Genomic DNA, 25,887 nt, shown 5'->3' with positions numbered 1-25,887 from the left:
CTTTACGTCACCACTGCATATGTCTTAGGACACTGCCACTGACACAGTCATCATGCAGAGTTGTCAACAAAGCAGCCCTGACGAGGTAATCATTTGACAGGTTTGATTAATGAATGCTGAAAGTGATGATTCTTAGCCCCTGGGTTTGTTGTTTTGAAGTATTACAAAACAGCACTTTAACCAAACTTTGTACCAATTTGGCTTTAAAACCAAAACCCTCATAACTTCTCTGTGTGTGGGAAAGGTCGAGAACAAGGAGTATCTGGAGCTGAGAACATGGGGGTCATCCAGGCAAATGCAGTTGGCACATTTGGTAGGCAGATCCTTGCTAGTTGGCTGTGAAGCGGAGGCTTGTCCAAGGTGTGTTTACTTGCCTTGGGAACACTGCCTGATCCTGGGATAAAGTTCAACAGTGAGCACTGACAGGCCTGAATAACCATTACACTACCTGTCTGGAGGCCTTATTTTTGTCCATGCAATTCTGTAAAAAAAAAAAAAAGGCAATCTAAGTCATAGAATCACAGGATGGTTTGGGTTGGAAGGGACCTTGAAAATCATGTAGTTCCAACACCCCTGTCATAGGCAGGGACACCTTCCACTAGATCTAAATTTTACATTTTCTTCAGTGCAGGAAAACAGATTTTGCCTATGGCTTGCTTTTTAGGCTCTTGCAAACAGAACAATTATTTTCTATTGCTAGAAGCTCAGAAGAGGCAGATCAGCAGCTACCCCAGTAATTAACCCCCTACTTCAAATGTTATGTTTTATTTTAGTGGGAGTCCTGTGGGGGTCATAAAATATCTACCTATCATTAAATTAGTACTGAAAAGGCACAAAACTGCTCAGGAATGTGGCTGCACAATTTTTGTGTGAAGAGTACTGTATACATATGTACATGTACAGATGTGTACACATCTGTATCTGTTGTGGCAGTATATAGTACCAGCAGTCACTACTGCTCTTAATTCTGAGGGTGAGAGTGTGACCTCAGACACTTTGAGGTTTTGCCTCTAACTTACCTTGCCCCTCTTTCTTTCAGCTCTTTATCTTCCCTTACTCCATTTTAGACCATCATGCCCATGAAGGAAGACTGATCTTCATGTCCTTTTGCTCATGCTGTCTGTGTGTGTGTAGACTCTAGTGTTTCAGGCAAATAAAGCTGTAGAAATAACCCTCCTGCCATCTCATCTAACTCTCCTTACTCTGGGCCTGGATCAGGAGAAGCTGTCATTCCAACCTGTCACTTTTTGCATTGATGGGGCTTCCACCATGGGTATAAAATATTGTCACTGGTACTTTGCAGAACAGGAAATGTGGGACTTCCAGCTAAGTTTTAGAGAGTCCTTTAAAGCAACAAAATTGATGTGTGCTATATAAAGAATGCTCTTAACCCTCCACCTGCTCTGGCTTGTGCAGCCAATGAGATGTTCCCAGTAAGGCTTTTCCCAGGCAGCCAGCAGTGACTTGCAAGCCCTGAACAGCCACGTCTGGCAGAGCAGCAAAGGGCAGGACTGCAGCTTGTCTTCCTGCCCTGCCAGCCTGAGATACCATGGAGCTCAATCTCACACTGCTTCCCCTGGGCCTGCATCCTCTATCTCTCCTGCAAAGCTTTTTATTATGTTTTGTAAACGCAAAGGGAAGAAAACAGTGAAGTAAGAGGGGCTGTCCTTGATGCACTGCAAGGCCAAACATTCCTGAAAAGGAAAACAAAAATCTGGTAGGATAAGAGGTGTTAAAGACTGCTCCAGATGGGGCTCTGCTGTAAGCAAATGTATAATCAAAGTCTATTTAATAAGGACAACTGTGGTGTTTGTCCTTGGAGCCCACAAACTGCTGGTGGAGGTGATCAGAAATATTTCAGCCAACTCTTTTACTTTCAAAACATATTGTTAAGTGCTTCGTTAAAAATTGGGCACAGTAGTCAGTAATACTCAGCATATCCCTTTTTCAGTGAAGCACAAAAATACTGAGTCCTTCCTGCTGGCCCAATAAATCATTATACATAGAAATAACAACTAGGAGTTAAACAGCAATGCACTTCAGCTGTCAGGAAAAAAAAAGAGTGGACCAGAAAATAATTATATTTGCAGCACAAGTAGAGTCAGAATAAAAGCTTTTAAAAATTGAAAGTGTAAGACAGCAGGATTAGTCCTAGTGTCTCTTCAGTTTTGAGCGGAGGAAAAAAAAAATCCCCAAACCTAGAGCATTAGTTTCTGCCAATTAAATTATATTCAGGCAGGTGTTGTGCAAATTTTCTCACACTGCAATCCTAACCTCCCACAATCTTGCTATACAAACTGTGGGCTTCTCTTGAGAAGACACTAAATATGCCAAATTGGTGGCACTGTGTTGTGAACATATGTCCATTAAAAATCACATTAAGGATTCCAAATGTTTTTCATTTGTGATGGCAGCAAGGTTTGAGTGCAGATGTCCACTGGGAATTCTAGACACTTAAGCATCAAATTGCTTGTATTTAGGTAACACCTCCCATCAGAGGACCTCAAAGCATATCACATACACACAGGAAGCCCCAAACCCATATATAAAACACATAGTATTTGGTGCAATGAAATAACTGGAGCATATGCAAATCAGGGCAAAGATTTTTTCAGGAATAGTCTCACTTAGAGATTCAGATTTTAAATACCAAAGACAGAGCATTAAAGGTTTATTCTGCATTTACTGAGTTCTTGTAATTCCTAATGACTACCACAAAAACAAAACAAAAAACACAAGTAGTATCTCCAATGACTCAGTTAGTGGTCTTGAGGTGTTCACCCACTCCCAGAGTGTGCTGCTGTTTGCCATCTGTGTCTGCCTCCTGGATTCAGTGAGCTGGGAGAGTTCACTAGTGAGAAACATGGGATGTGGTTCGGGGGGAATGTACGTTCTTTTTTTAAAATTGCCTTGAATGTAAAGTTTATTTTCCATTTAAATGAGATCTTTTTTAGTAGTAACTGTATTGTAATACTTATCTAATAGCTGATAGAATTTCTTTGGATTTAACTTTTTCTGGCACTTCTTCTCTGTGCTTCCTGACACTTGACTGTGATGCTCATGAGGTGCCTCCTTGGAAGCTGTCAAATTATTTAAATGAGCATAATTCTGACATTTTGAGATGATCGTATTCAACAAGTGCCTTGAAACAAGTGTTTTTAGGGGATTTGGTTTGCTTTGATGAACACTATGCAGGCTGTTCTAAACTGGGATTCTGAGCACTTTGAGTTTTACTGACTTACTGGAACTAAATGCAGTAACTGTGAAGGTTCTTAGATGCTCAGAAAAGGTGTCATAAGAAAGCTTAACTCATCACTACAAACTGAGGTGCAGCGAAGCGCTCTCAATGAGATGTGAAAGTTGTTAATGACAGGTAATAATACTCAGAAATTCTACTCCACTCCTATTGCTAATTATCCTACATATTGTCATCTTCAAAGAATTTGTCACCTGAAGTTTTTGTTATAAAATTGTAGCTTTTTTAAAAGATTCTCTGAGCTATTCTACTAACAGAAGAACATTGCTTCTGGATTGTTATTTTTGCTGTCAAGTTGTGCTCAGCTGATACTGAGCATATTGCAATTGCTGCTGGACTGGATGCTGCACAGCCCAGATCCAAGGGCAGCCCCTGCACAGCTCACAGAGACCAGGGCAAGGACTGCTCCCTTGATTTCTAGAAGAAACTCTGAACTGTGCAAATTGCCTGGTAGTTGCAAAAGAGTCAGTGACTAAGCCAAGTGTTTATTCCGGACCCTGCACAGCCCTGTCTGGTGTTTCTGCCTCACAGCCCCTTTCTAACAGGCTGCTCTTCAGCAATGACCCAGCTGCAGGAGGTCTGGGAGCTCTGGCCACACATGCTGAACACTCCTCTCCTCGTGCACTCCATGAACTGTGAGACAGCCTCCAGGAACAGGCAGAACAGGTACCAGCAAACTGGGAGCACAGTGCTTCTCACTTCCCTCTCTCCAACCCGAAATGATACAGTATTTGTCTGGGGCAGATTGTAAAACGGTTTATGGATCACTAAGGTAATGTGACTTTTTGCCTGTCTTTAAGTGGCTTGTTGTGATGGCAGAGGAATAGGAAGGAGAAAAAAATACACAGATTTACTGTGATTAGACTGCACTTCCATTAACCTGCCCAGCATTTTCATCTTGACAACACACATGCTAAAACTTCTCAAAAAAAGAAAAAGGAAGTAAATCAGTGCCACAGTCCATGCCAAGGCTCACACTACACCACAAGCAGACTCATTTCTTGCTTCTTGTTCATCTGCTTTGGCAGATAAACTATTTATTCATTTTTGGTTCTCTTTTCCATTTTCTTTTGTAAGGAATAAAAACTGGAGTCTTGGCTAGGGTGGCATATCCACACATGGCCCATGAAGGCTACTGGAAGTTCAGTTCCCTCCTATCACACTGGTGACCCTTCTCAGAATGCAAGACACTCTGGATTCTGATTTTGCACCCGAATCTTAGGTGGCAGACAGCTCCCAAGCAGCAAGTGGTTCATTAATGGTGCTTACTCAATTAGTGACTCTGAGCAGCATGTTATTCACTGTTCATCATTCCTGCTCAGCAGCTCATTAGCTCATGAGATCGGATTGGTTCATGGAATCTCAATCCTGATAAGTAGTTGCTCTTTTGGAGATATTTCTTGTGCTGTGACTCTAACCTGGGAACTCTTCCCTGTAGGAACACTGACCTCTCTTTTGTAAAACTTATATGAGTGGTCTGTGAGTATGTAAGTTAGAAGGCCTGGAGCCACTGGTATCTGACAGGAACACCGAGAGTTTGGGCCCATCAAGACTTCAACTGATTTTACCTCAGCCCGCATAAGGGTGATAAGAACTTGACTATGATTTTTGCATGTTTACTGCATTTTTTTTGGCTGGATGCACAGCAGAACCACAGCCAGGAGAGACGGGGACAAGCTGTACTAAACAGAGTGGAAAACAGCATAAGGTGGTGTGTTTCCCTTCACCTATGTAGCATCTGCTCTGCTCAGTCATACAAAGCCCAGATGGCACTGAGGTTCAGCTTTGCAAATAAAGATGGTAACCCTTGCTGGAGCAAAATCTGTTTCCCAGAGAGGTGTGTGTTTGCAGCTGCCAGGGGCTCCCTGCTTCCTGCTTGTGGAGGGGGTAAATGACAAATCCTTGCACACAGGTTGAAGCAGCAGGAGATGTTTAAACTTTTGTTCAAGAGCAGTCTCCTGGCTTCCTGCTGATAAGTAGGATCCTGCTAACTGTGACCTTTTACAGAGACTTCACCTCCTTAGGCCTTGAGAAATGACATGGCAGCACCTTTTAAAATTTAAACTGGATTATTTTTTTCTAGGATGAGATAACCCTGCCTCCTCTTGCCTCCTTCCTTTTGCATGCCTGTCGTTATTTCTCTGCAATCTTTCACTTGCTGGCAGCACTCTTGCCAGTTGTCATTTCAGAGTCCAGAAACACACACTCTTTCTACCTGACTGGCAACGTGTTTCTTTTTTTAAATGCTTCCATTTACATTTTGTCTCTTGTTACTTTCATTCCTTGTTACATGCAGTCTGACCCACTGGACACAGTTCTGTATGTCCTTCATGAGCTGCCTCCTTTAAAGAAGGATGGCTCTAAGCAGTGAGCATGGGTGCAGATTCAGAAGGTTTAGGTTCTGCTTCCTCCTCTTCTATGGAGTTCCCATTTGACTTTGAACATGTCAGTTTACATCCCCAAGCCTCTGTCCTCTTGATGGGAAGGGGGTTGATAACACCAATTTCTCTCTGTTCTTGCGTGTTCTTCCTAGTTTGGTAGATAGCTCCCAGCTGAGGAGTTTAAAACCTAATTAGGCAAGATTATTATCTCTTCTAATCTTTATATCTGTGCCACAGATAGTCCCTGCTGGGTTTTCTCTAGATTATTGTAATGTAAATAGTACGTTCTTATTTGAAATGAAAAACATTTAGTATAACCTGTTTTCTCCTTTGATAGTAACACAAAAGCACCAACTTGGGCTGAACTGTGTTTTCTGTTTCAAGTGAGATTTGTTCTATATTTTTCCCAGGAAAATAGCTTTGATGAATATTTCAAGCATTTTGTAACACTGGAAGCAACAACAACAGAATATAGAAGCTGATTGTGCAGAAATAAAAGCCAGGCTACATCTAAAGGTCAGGAGGCAAATGTGCCTATGTCAAGCATCACATACCTTTTGGCTCTTGAACCTGACAGCTGTAGGAAAATCAACACTAGAAAAAAAAACAGTTACCTCTGTAATAAATCCTGTGTTTAATGGAAAACTCTTCACCTGTCTTGTTAAGACTTATCTAAATCCTGCATACCTTGCACTTATGTTAGCACCTTTCTAATAGGAAGGAGGCAATATGGATGGACCACAATAGGATTTATTCAATGTAAAAAAAATTTCTTGTCAATGTGAAAGGTTCCTACCAGATAAATGCCACAGGGATGATTGTTGCTACAAACAACACTTGGTAAAGAGGTCAAGGTTTCAACTGGACCCTGGAGATGATGTTTTTCTTGGTCTTTTAGGAAGACAGAATTCTGATGCTGCTGTCCATGCTTCTGTTGACTGACCATCTGTACCTGTCTTCAAATTTACTGATTTAGGAAGAGTCATGTGCATGTGAATACTGTTTACTTAAAGAGAAATCTCTTATTCGTGAGCTTAAACTAATATGTACAAATGAATAGCAACCAACTTACATTCTGCAAATAAAATAAGTATCCCACTTCTCAATCTTGTACATGTCAGGTATTTGTGTTGCAGCAGTCCTAGGGCAGCACCTTGTTATTTGGGGTGAAAGCATTAAATGTTCTCTGCCCAGATCTTCCTGTTTAATACAGAACAAAAGAAGGGTATGAATGACAGGTCAGGAGACTTTAAGCTTTAGAGGTAGCTCTGAACAGAATAATAACCATTATTCACAAAACATGTCACTTAGCTAGTCTCATTTGCTTTCTAGGCATTTCCTCATCTTGCTGTTTAAGAAGATGATGAAGAGGAGAAATATAAGGCTTTGTCTATTCTCATAGGAGCACAAAAGATATCCACTTATGCCTGCTATACCATGTTTCTGTTTCCTCTTCCAGATGGAGAGGCATGGGGCTCTCTGGCTTTGGTCTTCAGGTGATGATTCATCAGGGAGGAAGACTAAGATTTAAGGTATTTTGGCTGATAAATATCAATGAGTAAATCAACTGATGTCAGTGAAGTCACACTAAGATACTTTAAATATGCCCTTAAATGTAGTCTGTTCTACATTTCTTTGGATTTTTGAGCCAAGAAGCTTGATTCAGGCTTCTCAAACCTTAGTGCCTGTGCAGATGTGCAGCTGGAAAAAAACTTGCCCAGGAAGCCACTGCTCTTCTGAACCCACCAACCAACTCCTTACTGCTGATTTTGCAAGGTTTAATGTGCACTTGCTGCATATCCACGTGGAAGCAGAATTTGAACTCCTTTGGGCTGTACATCTCACTTATTGATTTATTAGAACAATGATCTAATAGTCTCTTTCTCTGGTGATCCTATTAACTTCCAAGCAATGGTGCCTGTTTAGTTGTGCACAGAGAGCTGTTCTCAGAACTGTTTTCCTGATTAAAGATTAACAATGCGATAAAAGCAAAGAAACATGGGCATCCTTGGAGTTTGTTTCTTACATCAGTTGAGTTAAACCTTTACTCCTCACTGTGTATCTTCACTTTGTGTTAGGCAATCAAGTTCTGCACAGCTCCAGCACGTTTCCTCCAGATTAGTCAAAACAAGAGGAAAACTTTCTGCCTTTTAAACTTTTAACTCTTTGACCCTTGCACAAACAGCAGCAGAAACCTTTACTAACTAACTAAGGTGAGCAGTCTTTAAAACTTTCTTTGCTATCTCTTGGTTTAAAGAGTATTTAGTAAAAACATTGGAAGCCACTGAGGTGTAGTTAACTGTATAACCATGGTGATGTCTTTTGAAATGGAAGAAGTAATATTCTTCTCAAGTAAACATCTTTCTTCCTAACAGACCCAGGCATGCAGATCTGCTGTTTGCCACAAGCAGCAAATGGAGAATTACTGGACGGCAGAACTGTTTCTAAGTATAGCATCATGTTTGATGAAATGGTTAATAAATAAATTGCAATTATGGTTAATATTTTTTTAGGCTACTTCCCTGACTTGTGTCTGAGCAATCAATCACCACTGGTACTTTCAGCTTCAATAACCTTATGTTAAATACTTCCTCTTTTATATATTCCACATCTGTACACTATTATGCCCTGGTTTTTGTCATGCTATACAATTATAATCATTAACAGTATGGAGCAGGATTTTAAAAGTACAGGCAATACTTAGAAGCATTAAATTCTTTAGCTTCACGGAAGTTACTTTGGTTCTACAAGAACCACTTATATTTAAAGAAATTACTTGTCTTCTCAAAGTCAAGATTAGCACTGGAAAGAAAGAGCAAAATAAAAAGGCTTTCCCTATGCCTCAGGCACAGCCCACATCTAGCTGATTGTGCATGAACAGCACAGTCCAAGCAAGCACCGTGTCTGTAAGAGAGCTCTGCAGCTCTCCTCACCCTCCTCTTTGCACTGAGAAAGAGAAGTGGTAATTTATAGCCAGGCTAGACACTAGTCAATCAATACCCACCCTCCAGGATCACTTCCATCTGTCTTGTCTTTGCTGTGCTCCCATCATGTCTTTGTTTAGGGAATAAGTAGGACTGTGTATTCTGAAGCTCCCAAGTCTGAGGTCTGACTAGCTTTTATTTGACTGTCAAGATGGGGATAAGATGATTGTCTTTTTTTGGTAGGCAAGAAATCCAAGCCAGATCTAAATCCTAAATGACATCTGATAGAGTAAACAGCAGCTCCCATCTCAGAACCAGATGTCTGGGGGAAAAACAAAAAAGAAAAACTAAAATATTTTAATAATATTCTTCTTTCCAAGTGATCAGTACTTTTCTAATATTCAGACTGTGTAATTTCTCCTGAGAATCTTCCAGGCCAGCACTGAAACACTAATTCTGAATGTGCAACTTTCAGTTGCTAAGAACTGCATCTGAAAGAATATAGTCTCTCTTTTTTTTTTTTTTTTTTAATCTCACTCATTAGTTGACACATTTTCATTCTTTTTAATTAAGGTTTTTGGTGGTCTCTGAAGAAACACTTCATCTGTGTGAAATTTGGATGCTAAAAGAGCAAGTTGACAAGAACACGAGAAAGAACAGCAAAAAGATTTCAACCACTTACTAACTGTAGCTTCAGAAACTGAATAATGTTTCAAGGAGCCACGTGAAGATTATAGGATACTCACTTGCTGAGAAACAGATGATGGTGTGAAGGAGGTGATCTACTGCTGTCATTATTAGGAGTGGCAATATCTCACTGCAAAACAGGTGATGAAGGTAAGCACTTGTCCCTGGGGTAAGAGCAGAAGTAGAGGCGTGTATGTTTTCAGGCCGGTGTCAAGGCACACAGATCCCACTCTGACAGGTGCAGTGTGAATGCAACATATACTTGAAAATAAGAGTGAGACATGGGAGGAAAGTGAAAATGGAAAAGTTTCCAGATGCCAGGTGGAAAATTATATTAAAGCTGTCAAAATAAGTCACAACAAAGACTGGGTTTTCTCGTAGACTAACAGGAGTCGTGTTCTGAAGAGGAATGGGGTTTTCAACTGTGAGATGGAATATCATGAAATAAACAATTATTAGTATTAGAGGTTAAATTTGGGCTGATTTGTTTGGCTCTTTTTTGCTTTGGTGTCCCTCTTTTTTTTTTTTCCCTTTTTTTTTTTTTTTTTAATTTTCCTTTCCTCTTTCAAGGAGTTTTGTGGACAGGTCACGAATATGTAAATAAATCACACTTATTGCTTCAGATAGTTACCTCTTCTGGGCCTAATTCCAAACCCATTTAAATCAATGGCAATCCTTCTCTTGTTATCAGAGGACTATAGTTTATGACCTATGATAGAAAGAGGGAGGTGCAAAGCATACACAGTAAAGGCTGGTTATAGAGCCTCTGCAGCCATTCCCAAGTGGTTTTCTAAAGTACAGAAAGGGAATGAAACTGAAGGCTTTGAACTTTAAGGTCAAATATGCTTGATGCTACATGATAATGGAGCTTTTCCAAAAGTCAGCTCCATCTGATGAGCATTAAGCACCTTCAGATTTAAGACTGACAATCTGAAGAGATAATCAAATATTTTACTCATTAAAAAAATCAGCTGTGCTGTTTATACTCAGAGGAAAATGCAGATCAGAACAGTTTGCTGTGTTTCCTTAGTGCAGCCATGGGTAGAATTCACTCTGCTGATTAAGGATTTTAGCTGTCTGTGTTCACATTCACACACTGGTAGATTCTTATCAGCAATTTACCTGCAATTTTGTTGCTGAATTTTGCTTCTTTATATAATATTACTTTAGCACAAGAGAATGTGCCTATGTTAAATTCCTTATATTGCTTATAAAATATTCCTAACATGTAATAATTTCTACTGAGAACTTCTAGCCCTCAAAATATACTTATGACCTACAAAATAAAATAAAAAAAAATCCTCTGTTACTTCTGTGCTGGATTTTTTATGCAGTTTGTTGATCTGCTAAAAAGAAACAACTTTTAGAGGAGTAGGGGAAGAAGCTTGACTGCAGTTAGAGACTGACTGGTAACTGGACACTGTGTTCACAATAGAACATAACAGCCATTCTGGAGCTGTTAACCTCTATTGTGTTAGCTAGAAAGTGGTTGAGTTGGTAGATTCCTGATCCAAGGGGTTCCTTTAAATTCAACAAAAAATTAACTGAAGGGCTATTTTGCATTTGAGTTATAAATCCTTGAAAATATCAATTTATAATGGAAACAATGACAGACCTTTAACTGCAGCTGCATGGATGGTGCTGTATTAATAATGCAGAAGTACAAGGCAGGACAGCTCTTGGATGCTGATGACTGTTCAAGTGCAGAAAAACTCATTAAAATGCCCTAAAGGACAATATATAATTAAAAAAACTTGTTTCCTCACTGCCCTTCAACTATCATAATTGCACAGTATATGTAGCAACTTGAAATGAAACTTGTAAGTGTAATCTCTGGCTACAGTCACCAGCAGCATAATTATATTAATATATTGTACATTCTGCATCTTGTTCTTTGGTTTTGAGAGCCCACAGATTCTGTAGATGATGAATAACGTGGTATGTAGCTGAAGTATCAGCCTTAAATTGCTGGAATACGTATTCAACCTTCAACAATTGCTTTGGATTTGTGTTGGTTCCAAGTAACGTAATAGTTCTGACAAATTTGCAGTTAGTAAACGTAAGAGAATATGTATTATTTTTGCATTTAGGATTCTGCAGACTTGTGGATAGTTGTTGTCAAGAGTATTTATAGAAATTACAGGAACTTGCTGTCTCTAAGGTTAAGGCCCCTAAGGTAAATAACCTACGATCAGGCTTGTCATGAGATTAAATTTTCAAGATGTGACAGTTTTAATTTTTAATTCTTACAGCTAGTTACAGTGGCCAAGGTGATGTACTTTTCATGGCTACATCCTTTGCAGTAATCAGAGACATTGGCTGTTCCAGTGGTGCTGTGTAGCACCCACTATCTCAGGCACCAGAAATACAGAAATAGTAATAGTGTCCCTGCCAAATTCAGTGGAAAAGAGGACGCACGGTTCCTGGGTCCCCAGCAGAGTCAACTGTATTCAGACACTCTGTCTAATATTGGCTGTGTGCAAAACACCACCTTTTCTAATGGAATAGTACAGATGCAGATAAACAGGCCAGTGGGATTTGCTGCTATTTTGTGCTAAGGATATTTCACAAATGCCGGTTTTAATGGTTTACTTACACAGGCGAGGAAAGCCACAAATTGCCTCAGGGTTTTGTTTTGTTTCATTGAAAATTCAGCATGTGGTTTAGCAGATTCTAGACCACACTGGCCCTTAGTCACCTTGCAATGTACTGCATTTTGCAATACACTGGACTAATACTTAGAGATAAAGCACCAAATCCGTTCTTTGCACTAGTGTATAATAGAGCATTAACAGTAAGTGGGCCCTACAAAATGTTTGGCGGTTAGATATTGCTAGTCTAGAAGGATACACAAGATTAAATGTGAACTCTCTCAAATAGTACCTCAGTAAAGACACTTTTAAAATGCCTTTGGAGAACTCTTAATTCTTCTTGTCCTCACTGAATAACCAGTCCTGGGCTTAAGTAGAGTGTAATGGTACTTAGACGTTTCTCTACCGCCTCTGCAAACGTACTTTAGCCAATTTTGTGAAGTACTTCAGCTCCCAGGTTAAGAGATGCTGCAGCACCAGCAGCCAGCCCGCTCTTCAGAGACACCCAGGCTGAAGTATTTCCGTAAGTGAAACATGGGAAGTACTTCAAATATTTTGCAAGCAGGAAAACCAATTGAACTCAGCCCCGTGGTCTCCAGCCAAGTGGGAGCAGAAGGTTAAGGGCCTACGATTAAGACCGAGAGATCATCTGGGGCTCTAGTGGAATGAAATGGCAGGCTGATTTTGCAGGTGGCCTTGCTGCCCAGCGGGACGGGCTTGCCGTGCTCTTGCTGTGAGGAAAAGGGCTCTTTGCTGAGTGCGGGGCACAGGCCTTGCACGGAGAGGCCTTTGGAGGGTCACCACCTCAGGCCTTTGCTCGTCTCATCAGGTGAAAAACCCCTCTCCATTGCTTCCTGTCTCCAGCTGGTGGGGCAGACTCGCTCCTGGGGGCAGGGGCCAAGGGGCAGAGCAGGGAAGGGCCCCTTCTCTTCTGGCCTTCCCCGGGAAGCAGCAAAGGCACCGGGCACACCTGCCGCCAGCAGGGCCGCTGGGCCCCCAGCCCCCGGTGCTCGGCCCGACACCGCCCTGGGAGAAGCGCGGGCACAGGCGGCGGGAGGAAGGTGATGGCTGGAGGCAGGTCCCTTGCTGCTGTCGGCCATGAGGCGGATTGTGGTGGAGGGAGCCCTTGGCCCAAGAGTGGTGGGAACTTGAGGGGGTGAGGGAGTGGGGCTGGGGTTTGAGGGCTGGCTGGGAGGCTGTGGGAGCAGAGCTGTGGGCACGGGCGGTGTGTGAGGCAGCTGGGGGCACGGGGTGGTGGGCGTGCTGTGGTAGCTGGTGTGCAGGAGGGCTGTTGGCCAGCAGAACAGCAAGGCGGTTCAAGGGCTGGAGTGCGAGACCACCCAGGGGGCTGTGCTGAAAGCCTTTCATTGGCTCGTTTTTAACCTTGCCTTTCGAACAGGTTCACTCAGCAGCGTACATGGCCTTAGGGCTGCTGGAGCCTTTCACCAAACTAGGAGGTGCAGAAAATAAGAGGGACAGAGGAGGAGAAGAGTGTGATGGGGACGGCAGAATCCAAGTGAAGGAGAGGAGCAGGGCCACTGACCACAGTGCTGAACTCAATATGCAGATGGGGGCAAGAATCCCCCCAGAGCAGTCACTGTCTCCAGAAGAGGGTGAAAAACACTTGCTGACACTACAGAATGTGTGTCTGAAGGCAGAGGAGGAAGATCTGGAAGGAGTCTGCCAGATAACTGCCTGCCCGCAGAAGGGAGTGGCCATGGCCGTGCTGGCCGGGGCAGTTGTGCTGCAGCAGGGGCAGGGTGTGCTGCACAGTGTGCCTGCCAGCATGGCTCTGCAGGAAGATATCTGTGTGTTTTATGACTTAGGGCTGACACAGTTTAACATTCTGCAAGAAAAAGGGCAGGCAAAAAGTTCAGCAAGCAAGCCAAGAGAGAAACCACCAGACACACTGCTGATTGAGGTACACGTTCTGGATGTGCTGAAGATGATGATACGTTAGCTGTTAACTTGTACTATCGCACTGGTTTGGTTCTGACTTCAATATTTTTTCTGTGTTCAAAGATTTGTTGGACTTCAAAACCTGTACAAATTATTAGATATTTATAATTTTAAAAAGTAAACTAAAAATTTAGCCTCTTGAAGTCCAGTCAGGTTTTTAATTCAGTTTGCCAGTTTGGTGTCTTTTGGTTTGACAACTTAGATCTCTTAAGTAGCATTAGAAAATTTCTCTTCCCCTGCATTAGTGTGATACAGCAGTCGTTGTTAAAGCTGGATGTGTAACGCGTTCTCGTTTTAAATACATTTTATTAAAAGGTCATACAAACATTGGTATTTATCATGTGCTATTGGTTTTATAAGAAAATATTTTTTTCTTTAAAACTCATGTGCCACCCTAGGTAATTTCTGATGAACAGTTTTGTTTGTTTTTTTTAATCTAATACAAAAAAGTATTTGTGACTACCTTTGATTAGGGAAGCTGTAAAATGCTTTCTTTTTTAAATAGATTGGCAGTGAACCTGATGTCCTTGCATTTGAAAATGAAGTCCAGCAATGGACCCCATCTGAAAATGGGATGAGGAAGGAACTTTTTTCCACTCTTGGGAAAACAAAGAGCCAGAGCTGCAAAGCCAATGATGATTTGTCAGACTCATGCAATGAAGGTAAAGAGCAAGAATATGCAGCTCTATCAGAACAAACAGTTGTAAGAAATCCCAAGAGTCTAAAATTCCAGATTTGTGCTCCTCATCAGAAAAAAGGTAAAACTTAATAAACTTTGTAGTTAATTTTTAGATAATGTTGTTAGGTTTTGAAGTGAGGTTGAAATTTTCTGTTAAATATTCACAGTGTTATTAATTTTAAATTAGGTTAAATCTAACATTCTGTGAAAATTTGGAAGAAGGAATAATACCCTTCAGCCTTAAGTGATAAAATATACTTGTTCAGGCTGATGTTGTATTCAGAAGAGACATTTTGGGTGGCATTTAGAAATTAATAGTCTTTTGAACAGCATGTGGTATTTGAAATCTTCAGGGAGATTTCAAAGTTAATATTGTGTATAAATATCTTTGAATAAACCTAGTAATTTACTTAGTCTTTTTTCGTTCCCTCATTCAGCTGCAAAATGTGCTTGTTCAGGGGGTTAAGGATGAGCTTAGGGCGGTTCCAAGTTGCTGGCTGGGAGTGGTGCGCATTTATCAATGCCTGTCAGCAAGGCACCTCTCAGAACCTGAGTAGAAGTAACAGAAAATAACAGCTTTAGGATTTCAGGAACATAAAGTATGTTGCAGAAACTGAGGACTGGCTTAGAAGGGAGTGGATAAGCAACTGTTTCCCTAGAAACTGTCTGTACTGTAAAAGCTGGATGGCATCAGTAATGTTGAAGAGTCTGTAAATGTGTCTGTCATATTACCTGAATATTAAAGTATCTTGGCTGAGGTTGTTTAAAGTATGGATATTGAACCGTTTGTTAATGCCCCTTGTTTTAGTTACTGTGTTTACAGGAAGCACAGTCGAGCAGCTTTAACAAAGCTAGCAATGTTCTTCTGCGTGGGCATGAATCCACAATGAGTAAATAACAATAAAGTGGTTTTGTTTGCTGTTATTGAAGTGTTAGCTGCACATCTCTGTGTGGTATGAAGCACTGTATAAAATACATTTTAGCCTCAGCATGAAAATCATTACAAAGAGTGCACTTGGGGGCTGAGACAACTGTTTTGGAAAGGATCTTCAACCATGACGTATTTGCCATTTCGCAGTTTCAGATCTTCAAAACTGAAAGTGTTGCACATTTACTCCTAACTTGTTAAGCTCAAAAGAAATTCATTACTGTTGTGCCATGAACCTGGAAATGTCATGTAATTCAGAAAGCCTAACTTTTTTCTATGAATTCTTCAAGGAATTGATATTTTTTTCCACAAATTCAACTAAGAATTTTAGAGAAGCTTTTACATCATGATGTTCTTTGCATAGTTTATGGATTCAGAACTACCAGAAAGATAAGAGTAGCTTAACCTGCCATTTCCAAATGTTTGAATAAGGTTGCTTAATACTAATTAGACAGTTGTCATCAAGAAGTGTGTTGCACAGGTTGGAAGTGCCTTGATGAACAATGTCTGAATGATGCTTTCAAGTGAGAAAGTTTTATCCTGTCTTGGAGGTGAGAGCTAGGCTAGGGCTTAGGTTTTGTGGGATTAGGTTCTAAACTGTATCACTAACACATGACATTGTTTTTTTGTCAGCTCACTTAAGTCTGAAGTAGTTTTACCCAAAGTAGAGGAACCGTATAGAAATTGGTACAATTTTCTGAAAAAGCGAAGTAATGTTCTTGTGGCTTGTACCATGTAAATGTGTCTTTGTTCCCACAGGAGAAAAAGCAGTTTTCAACTGTGGTTTGTGCACGTTCTCCTCACTCAGAACATCAAATCTGAATCGTCATGTGAAAACCCATTCTGATGAGAAGAGGCACATGTGTCACCTCTGCCTTAGGGCTTTTCATACAGCTACTGTCCTGCATAACCATATGAATACACATACAGGTATCTAACGTGAAAATACTTTGTTTTGCATAATATCTGAAAAACTTAATTAACGATGAATTTACTTAACAAGCAAATGACTTTGTCATAGAGGTGTATTCTGTGATCATTTTGTGCTCAGAAGTTTCTCTGATTTCATTTGGAGTTCTGTGCTGAAGCGACATGGTAAGTAGTATAGCTCTGTGTGTGTATTAATTTATTTTCTTAAATACTTTTCTTATATACATCTTAAAAATTGTCAAGTGAATACTGACTTCAATTGTCTGATTCCTATGTTCATACTAGAATTTTCTCTGATGTTTCCATTTTGCTATATAACCATGAAACAAATCGATAAATCACCTCTATAATAAACTTATGGTGTGTACATTGATTGTATGTAAAAATTCAGAAACTTCCTATTAAAAAAACTGCACGTTGATTTAAGGCAGACAAATCATACCATTGTGTTTTTAAATAAAAATATAATAAGCTGTGTATTCCTACAGGGACCAGACCCTACAAATGCAGTGAGTGTGATATGGCATTTGTGACCAGCAGTGAGCTTTCCCGGCACAGGCGCTACAAACATACTTTAGAAAAACCTTTCAAGTGTTCAGAGTGTAAATATTCTTGTGTAGAAGTAAGTACAGCCTTGCTGAATCCTCCAGGAGGGCTTGTAGGCTTTCACATACTAAGATTTTAATGTACTGTAAAATTATAACATTTTTGCACAGTTTTTTAACCCTGAGAGGTTTCTGCTGGGTTAGGACCTACCAGGAGTCAGTGGCCTCAGTGCAAAGCTCAGCATCAAAGCAAAGACCACCAGTGTCCACCAATGGCCTTGAACCACAGTGATGGGTTGAATTGCGTTTGTCTGCGGTGTTACTGCAGTATAACTGCAAGACAGCTGATTGCTTGAGCTTTGTGGTGACATGCATTTATTTCATTGGCATGCACACCTTCTCATCCCCATCGCCTCTTAATCTGAATTCCTTGAATTCTTACTTCCTCCATGTAGTGATATTTATAAATGAGTTGCCTCAAATTAGTCCTTGTACAATTATTTTGCTTTTTTAAACTATTAAATTTTAAATGTATAGATATTAAATTTTAAACTATTAAATTTTAAGGGTGTTTTCTGTTTTTTTCTACTGAAAATGCTGCTAGACAATGTGTTTGTGTGAATTTGATCCTACAACAGCATACCTGATCTTCCTTTGTGGTTCATTCCATATATACTATAGGACAAGACTGGGTAATGTCCAAAATGAAGCTTGTGTTGTGTTTATGTGCTTGACGATGTTTGGTTTTACAGGACTGAAATTTGCTGAATCTGGGAATAAAAAAAATGGTGACTGCCTAAGTGTTCCCTCTGAAAAAACAAGCTTTCAGTCATGCACCTGTGATTGAATCACTGTAACAGTTTACTGAATATTCAGTATCTATCTTTTTTTGTGCTCTGTCCAAATCCAAAGCCTGAACTTTATTCCATACACCTTATCTTACTAATTAGATTTTTGACAGCTTGCCTCTTTAAAAACCCATCAGTTTGTTAGTTTCCTGTTCTTTCCCTTGTTCTCATAACAAAGTATTCAGCACTCATTGCTGTTGCAAAACTGTCACTAATATTGCTTTAAGCTGTACCTGAATCAGGAGCCCCCTTATGATTTATGATTTAACTTCTATATAGCAAAAATTGGCAATCATGTTTAATTTTATTTAAGTGAATAGTGGTGTAGATTTGAATGGATCTAGCAGTGAATTCGTTAAGTATGTCTGTAAACGGAGCAATTGAACATTAGATTACTCCTAATTTTAGCTTGCATACCTACAATATTTATGTAGCACATATCACAAGCACAGTATAAAAAAATAGAATGAATTAAACTTCTGCAAGTGTTTAATTGGGATTTGAAGAAGAATAAAGACTTTGGTTAATGAGTTTGTTCTTTCATTTATTTTCCTGAATGTTTTCAAAATATTTTATGTTTGGCAGATCCAGGTAGCCTGAAGGTAGTAGGTATCCCCTTCAGCTGATACACAGATTCTGGCTTTTATGTTCTTCTTATAAAATTTCTCCTTTTGTTTTTGTTGGCAGAAACATGAAAGTAAGATCATCTGGGGAAAAGAGTACAGAAATGTTACCTAAAACCACAGCAGGCTGATTGTACAGGAAAAAACAGGGGTGGGAGCGGGAGAGTGCAAGTTCTGGGACTGATACAATATTGAAAATACCAATAAATAAATCTGGGGAAATATATATTTTAATAAATTATGTCTCTAATGTAAATGTTGATGCAGAAAATGTCTTGGTTTTGTACCAGGCAAGCAAAATGAAGCGACACAGTCGCTCACACACAGGTGAGCGTCCCTACACCTGTGACCTTTGCAGTTACGCCAGCAAGGACGCCTATAAACTGAAAAGGCACATGAGAACTCATTCAGGTAAGACTCCAGAGTAATGATCAGCTCTGTGTCCTTAAAGCCTTAATTTGCAGGTCTAGAGCGCTCTAATTTCAGACTCTAAAACTAGCACTTTTTTCATTTGTAATTTTGAGTAAGTAAGCACTTGAAAAAATGTTCTTTTTACATTTTCTGAAGTTGGCTCTCAGAAGTCTGACTGTACAATTCTTGTCCTGTTGCTGGTCACTAGGGAGAAGAGGTCAACACCCACCTTACTGCAACCTCCTTTTAGGTAGTTGTAGAGAGCAACGAGGTCTCCCCTCAACCTCCTCTTCTTGAGGCTGAACAACCCCAACTCCCTCTGGTTGTCCTCATGAGACCTGTTCTCTAGACCCCTAATCAGCTTAGTTGCCATTTTGGTGTGCAGAATATTGCTGTTAGAATATGGATGCCAAGATCTGTAGAAAGTTTGCATTTGTATCAAATAAGTAAAGGGAGTTTCCAAGTGTGTGCTATTTTTAATATCTTTTTGTAGGTGAAAAACCCTATGAATGTTATGTTTGCCACGCCAAATTCACTCAAAGTGGTACCATGAAAATCCATATGCTACAGAAGCATGGAGAAAATGTGCCAAAATACCAGTGTCCACATTGTAGTACCTTTATTTCACGAAAAAATGACTTGGGTGAGTCTAAGGGAAAAAGCTGAATATGAAATGTGGAGGTAATTAAGAGGTGAAATCTCTAATTTTCACTGCTTACAATGATACCAAATGTTACATATGACTTTATATCATTAAGGACTGTTTCTAAAGAACATGCCTTCTTTGCTTTGCAGGTAAGTTCCTCCTGCAAGGAGATGTGGTGACATCTTGTGGTTGATGTTTCTTTAAACGGAAAGTAGCAAACACTTAGCTTTTTTTTCTGCCCTGTACTTGTGATACTGCGACCTTCTGGTTTTCAGTAAGAAGGTACCTCACAAAAATCTATGTCGGGATTGTGTTGAAAAGTTTTTTCTCAAAGCCAGTCTAGCGTTTAAAATTGTGGAAGTAAAAAATGTACCATTAAAATTAATTGCTTTTAATAACTGTTCAGGAACCCACCTGCGAAATCTGCATTCCTACATGGCAGTGGCAATTAAGTGCAGCTACTGTGAAGCTGTTTTTCATGAGCGTTATGCTTTTATTCAGCACGAGAAGACTCACAGAAACGAAAAGAGAATCAAACGTGATCAGTGCAGCTATGCATGCATGCAGGTATTTAAATTCACAGAAAAATTCCTGCTTTTTCAATTGATGGTTTGGGAAGGTAGGGTTGGATCTGGGTTATGTTCACCTTAAGAAGATAAAAAATGTTATTACTGCAATCTAACTAAAATAGTGTAGTTATATATGTTTGCAAGACAAATGGACCACAAATAAACAGGAAAATTCAAATGCTGGAATGTCTCAGGCTATCTTCTTGGTAATTTGTACAGGAACTGCTAGGAAGCATGAAGTAAGAGCAATCACTTTCAGCAGTGTTGTGATGAGAACAAAATATAATATTTGCACATTAAATGTGATTTTTCAGCATTGTCATGAATAAATTCAGACTGAACTGAAAATTTTATATTAGATAATACATTTATGATAGTATTGCTTTGGCCTTGAGATGTTGGAATGTGCTGTTGCTCCATTCTGATTATTTTCTCAGCTAACCTTAAGGTTAGGTGGAAAACCTCTAACCTTCTCCAAGTCAGTGGGCAAATCCCAACGTCTTCTTCAGCATCTGCCTAGAGTGGGGGATAATTAAGGAGTCTGTGCAGCATCCTTTCACTTTGCTGTTGTGCCTGTGTGTTTATTTGTACATATGTCAGAGGAGGATAGTTACATTACAGATACTTTGTTTCAGGAACGATGCTTAATTGTACATAAACAAACCCATTCTAGTGAGAAGCCCTTCACTTGCTTGAGCTGCAGCAAAAGCTTTCAACAGAAGCAGCTTCTCACTCTTCAATTTAGGAAGCATCATGATTCTAATATTAAGCCTACTGTTTATCAATGCCCTAGATGTAGTAAGGGCTATTCACTCTGTGTAAAATACTTCCTTTCAGGGACTCTCCCTGGAGTTATCTTTAGCTAAGTATTGCAGATCATATTGCCACAAAGGACTGAGAATTAAAAGCAGTGTACTGGCTGGAATGTTAACTCCTTAATGCTAAGCCAGCACAACTTGCTGGGGTTTTTTCCCTAAACCTTACATTGGGGGATTAATAAAGAACTTCATAGTATTCCCTTTTAGAAAATATCTGCCACATCATATGGCCGGGATTGGTATTGCTTTGTGCAATCCAATATTGAAGTTACATACATTTAATACAGTAGTTTTCTTAAAACAAATTGCAAGGCAGTGTGGAGGTGTGAATTCCAAGACACACAAAATAATTTGGAAGGAAAATTGAAGTAAAAGAGTGCTAGGACCAGTTCAGCAAGGAAAGTAAGAAATTATTATTTATATCTTCAAAACCATATGCAGTGAGAACATACCTCTGCTGCACACTTCTAAAGTGAATATAACCTTTTTTCCACATAGAGATTTTACATGTAAAACTTTATTGCTTATCCAGGAACCAGAAAATGATAAATTTTATTTTATACTCACCAAGTGGCACTGCTCCTTTAAAACAGAATTTTAATATGTATTCTGGAAAATCAGGGGATTTATGGGGGTTGTTAACTAATTCAGCCTTTCACTTAGTGTTCCAAAATTTGTCTGTCAGAACCATATTTGTTTTGTGTGTGTGTGTTAAAGTGCTTACATACATTCATATTTTATTCATATATTTATGCTTTGTTATGCTAACAGAATAATATGCATAAGCATGCTGAAAATTGTGGATTACGCAGGGTAAAAACTACTACACCCAGAAAAAGAAGCAAGGGCAAAAATAAAACCCATGAGGAACCAAAGTGTGTTAAGCAAAAAGGTAATCAGTGAATAAGTTAGAATTTAATCATGTAAATGAGAATCAAGAATAAAAGGGTAAGGAAGTGAATCTCCCCTGCTGTTTAATTACTGTTTCACAATGAAGCTAATGTAAGTGCTAATAATGGAAGAATACTTCAGAATAGTCACTATTGTGTGTCAGAAAATCTTGTCATCTGAGTTGGGTCATTGTTAGGTACCTATTTTGGGACTTCTGCTCCCCTGCTCCTTCCTAAACTCCCTGCTTAGCAATGCTTACAAATGCATTTTTCCTCTCCCTTTTACAAATTCCCTTTGCCTTTATAAATGAGGATGAAACACATCATTACTGAGTTGAGGCATAATGAGTTTTCTTAAGAACTCATGATGTATAACATGCTGCTTTAACACAGACCTGATTGAAAACTTTGCCATTTCAGAACTTGGATTGCAGGTTAATCACAAAAGACCTAGGACATCTTAATACAGACATTGTTCATCATCTTTCTCTCTTACTCAGATCAGACAAGTGATCAAATAATAATATAAATGCTACTGATTTAAATATGTGGAGTCATTCTTCTGTCGGACTTCAGAGGTGATCAGGCTAGTTCATAGAGCTCTTGGTTCAGCATTTCTGTGCCATCAGAAACTCGCTTGTAACTACTTGGCATTACTCATTGTGGGTGGTTCTTGAGTGCTGAGTGTTTATTCTGTAAACTTCAATATAAACCAAAAGACGGTCCATAGTTTATCTCTTTTCCTCTCTTTCTTCTTCTTCCCCACCTCTTCTCATCAGGTCAGGATTCCCTGACAGTTAGTGAGTTCAGGTTTTGGCAGACCAAAATGGTAGACTTTGGTCAGCTGATGTCTTGCCAGCAAGAGCTCTACAGCAATAAGTGAAGTGGCTTTTCTAGCTGAGTTATGCTACTACATTCCCGATACAAGAATTTATTTTCTGTCTTATTTGCAACTCTAAACATATATGAAGTAATGTTTTTATTGTCTCCAACCTTAGCCTGTCACCACATGTATAGTAATATTTTATCAGTTTCATCTTACCCAGTTGACCCAGAAGAGGTATTTGCATATGATATCATTTATGTGCATTTCTTTTGAATTAGACAAAGCACAATATTCAATATTCAGTTAGGTCAGGTGATGGCCCAGAGCCCTGTATCCTCGTGCATCCTGTCTTCTCCTTGTCCATTTATCTAATGCTGAACCCCTGCACTGCTGTGTGGTAAGAACTGGCCATAAGTTTCTGAGGTCACCTTCAGGGCCAAGAAAATATCTTTGCCTGACCAGAACATCTAATTTTTTTGCCTCTTTCCTTCCCAGATGTTGTTTGACAGCCATAGTAGTCTCCTGATTATGATTCTTCAAGTGTTTTTTATGGAGTAAGATAAGAATAGAGATACATCTAAGGCCTAGGTGTTCTAAAACCTTAAATTTTGGTATATCAGATGGTATCTGCACTGATTTGTGGCCAGTGATGCTGAGATAAAATTTGACATAGTGAGCAGAAGAAACATTGAAGCTTTTCTGAATCTAATGAATATATATCAGCAGCTGAGTTTACATTAGCATTGACACTTCTGTTTTCACTGGTAAGGCTGTAATGGTATGGTTAGAGAAAAATGTTACAACTGCAGTGCTTGTTTTTGTGATAATTAGATTTTGCTGTTTATTAATGTTTTGCAACTTGCAAATAATTTCAGTATCTTGCAGATCCCTTTGTGTGGAAGCTTGATAATCTGGAAGATAATGTGTCTTTAGATGTTTTTCATGCAAATACTCAGTCCATTAGTTGACCCACACAAATACTAGAAATTTCTGTGCTGGTTTCAGCAGGTTTTTTCCCAAAGTTGACATTTGCAAGTATGTTTCACTCTCTACTTCTTGCACAACTTGCAGGGGCCTGTGGGATTCTCTATGTGCCTTTAGAAAAAGATAACTTGTGTGGCTGGTGCTGTCAGTGTTCTGCTGTTAATAATTTAAAAAGAAAATGTGTGTATATGAAAATTAAATGTCCAATTGAATAATGATTAATTTACCTCTGATAAGAATACCATGGGTACTACTCCCTAACATGGCATGTAGTGTAATATTCAGCTTAAAATACGTTTATACTCCAAATAAACAATAAGACAAAGTACATGCTCTTATTATGTATTGGCAGTGCTTACTCCACTACATTAAATTGCTTATTTATTAGATTTGTTGAAATGTGAAGTTGTTTTTCTGCTTAATCACAAAATTTATTTATTTTTTTGCAAAGCTGAACCATTCCAACGTATCTCCACTGTGAAAAATGACCATTGTGTCAGTGAGATTGTCCCTGTTCTAGATGGAATAGAAGCAACAGCTCTGGGAGAAGAGAAAACAGAAATTACTTGTGAAATGATTCTCAACATGATGGACAAATAACACACAGACTCTGATCTTCCTTGTTTTCATTGGTTGCAACTGACCAGCTCAGAAGTGTAACTACATCCAGTTAGAAAAGACTAGAAAGGCTAGAAAGGACACTGGTTGAAAGCTGTTTAAGCTCTTCTGTGCTCATTTTTCTTCTTGTTGCAAGTTTTACTGTGTAACCCAAAAAACTGTACCAAATTGTGAAAGCTATAGAGAATTTTCACCTGTTTTATTCCATAAATGTAATAACAGAATGAATTAAAAATAGCTAATTTCAGAATAATTTACTTTAAAAAGTAGATAGGCTTGTTTCACCTTGGATTTAATTTCTCTTCCAGATTTACTCAAGAATTGCATACTGATCTGAAGCAAATTTATTCCTCAGTAGCTCTATAGAACTGAAAGCTGTATGAACTCCAGTCTATTTGTACCTTGCTGAGGTGAGCACATGAAAGGCCATGATTTTTTTAATGCAAAGAACATTTAATAAATCTCCTTTCTGCAAACACATTAATTTCTAATAGAATTCATTATGCTAAAATAAAATTTTGTGCATAAAAATGTGCAGTGTTTTATGCCCCATACTTCTAGAAATTATTTAATGCTATTATCTCCAGTCTGTTTTCCCAGTGAGTTCCCAGAAGATTTCCTTTAGTTTCCCATCAGTATGGAGAACAGTGAGAGAAGCAGACCCCTTACTTTTTGGCTTGTTAGAATATTAAGTTCCTGCAAACTTTGGGGAATGGTTTCACAGCTGGATCACACTGCCTGTCCTGTCTTTTTCCCCATGTCCCAGGCATCATTTTCTTTCTTCCCTCTGGTTTCAGCTCTGCCAACCATGGGGCTGTAGGGTGAGTCAGGTCAGCATGCAGATCTAAATAGAAGCTAATATTCTATCTTATTTTTGGTCAGCTCAGTTAGCTGGACAGATATGGAGCTGCATGATTGTTAAGAGTTCACACAAAATGAAGCAGCAGCAGTGTGTGCTGATGCCAGAAAAGTATGCAGGACCACCCATTCCTGGGAATGCATAATTTCCTGTCACCTTAGGGTGACTATTTTTTGAGTGCAGGTAGTAGCTGTTTGCATTCTCCCTCCTTCCCCTTTCAATAGCCTTCTTGCAAGTGTTTCCAGGTATGATTGCGAGCAAACATTTAGCACTAGATCCAAAACACATCCATGACTTTCATTTTGATTAGGCCTTCAATGAAACACGTTTGTATTCTTTAGGGAAGTTCACGTTTATAGTACGTTTAAGAATCAGAGCAATTCTAACTCTGAAACATGGTTCTCTATGTTTTTTGGGTTATAAGAACTACTGGTTTTGCAGCTTTAAGAATAGAATAGTTACAGTAAGTACTATTGATTTTTATCATTAGTTGCAACGATCGCAATTCCTGTTTATGCACTGTTGGCTCATTTTTTTTTTGTCATTTATAATTAATACTTGGAAGCCTGTTCATAAAGTTGTAAATACTTTTAAACTATTCATCTTTAATGCTGCTATTCTTATGTTACGTTTCATGATAAACAAACACTAGCATTGCCAACCAATTTTAATAATACCAGGTCATGTAACAAGGAAATAATTTTAATTAAAATGCCAATCCCTTACCCTAATTTCAGGATTAACATCATTATAAATATAAGACAGAACTCAGCCAGCACAAAATTGTTTGGTTTTGCATGTTGAGCAAGCTGTGTTTGCTAGTTGTGCTGCTGTGGTCAGGGGTAGGAAATTCTGCTGTGTGCTGTGCATTCCAGAGTAGCTGCAGTTTGAGATCTAAACACTGCCAATTTCAAC

The 25,887-nt window shown here is 39.2% G+C and overlaps 1 protein-coding gene across 1 annotated transcript; it reads left to right on the top strand.

The window, feature by feature from the left end:
- The first annotated feature begins 13,556 nt into the window (after positions 1-13,556).
- On the top strand, positions 13,557-22,568 carry CTCFL (CCCTC-binding factor like). Its single transcript, XM_051633409.1, has 10 exons — positions 13,557-13,766; positions 14,349-14,556; positions 16,165-16,335; positions 16,824-16,957; positions 18,642-18,762; positions 19,256-19,405; positions 19,815-19,975; positions 20,613-20,795; positions 21,567-21,687; positions 22,465-22,568. Exons 1-10 carry the CDS (start codon positions 13,557-13,559, stop codon positions 22,566-22,568), a joined length of 1,563 nt encoding a protein of 520 aa, XP_051489369.1.
- Positions 22,569-25,887: the final 3,319 nt, after the last annotated feature.

The sequence above is a fragment of the Apus apus genome, chromosome 15 (genome assembly GCF_020740795.1).
Source record: "Apus apus isolate bApuApu2 chromosome 15, bApuApu2.pri.cur, whole genome shotgun sequence".
Lineage (NCBI taxonomy): Eukaryota > Metazoa > Chordata > Aves > Apodiformes > Apodidae > Apus > Apus apus.
The sequence above is the reverse complement of the archived record's forward strand: the minus strand, read 5'-3'. Positions and strand labels throughout refer to the sequence as shown.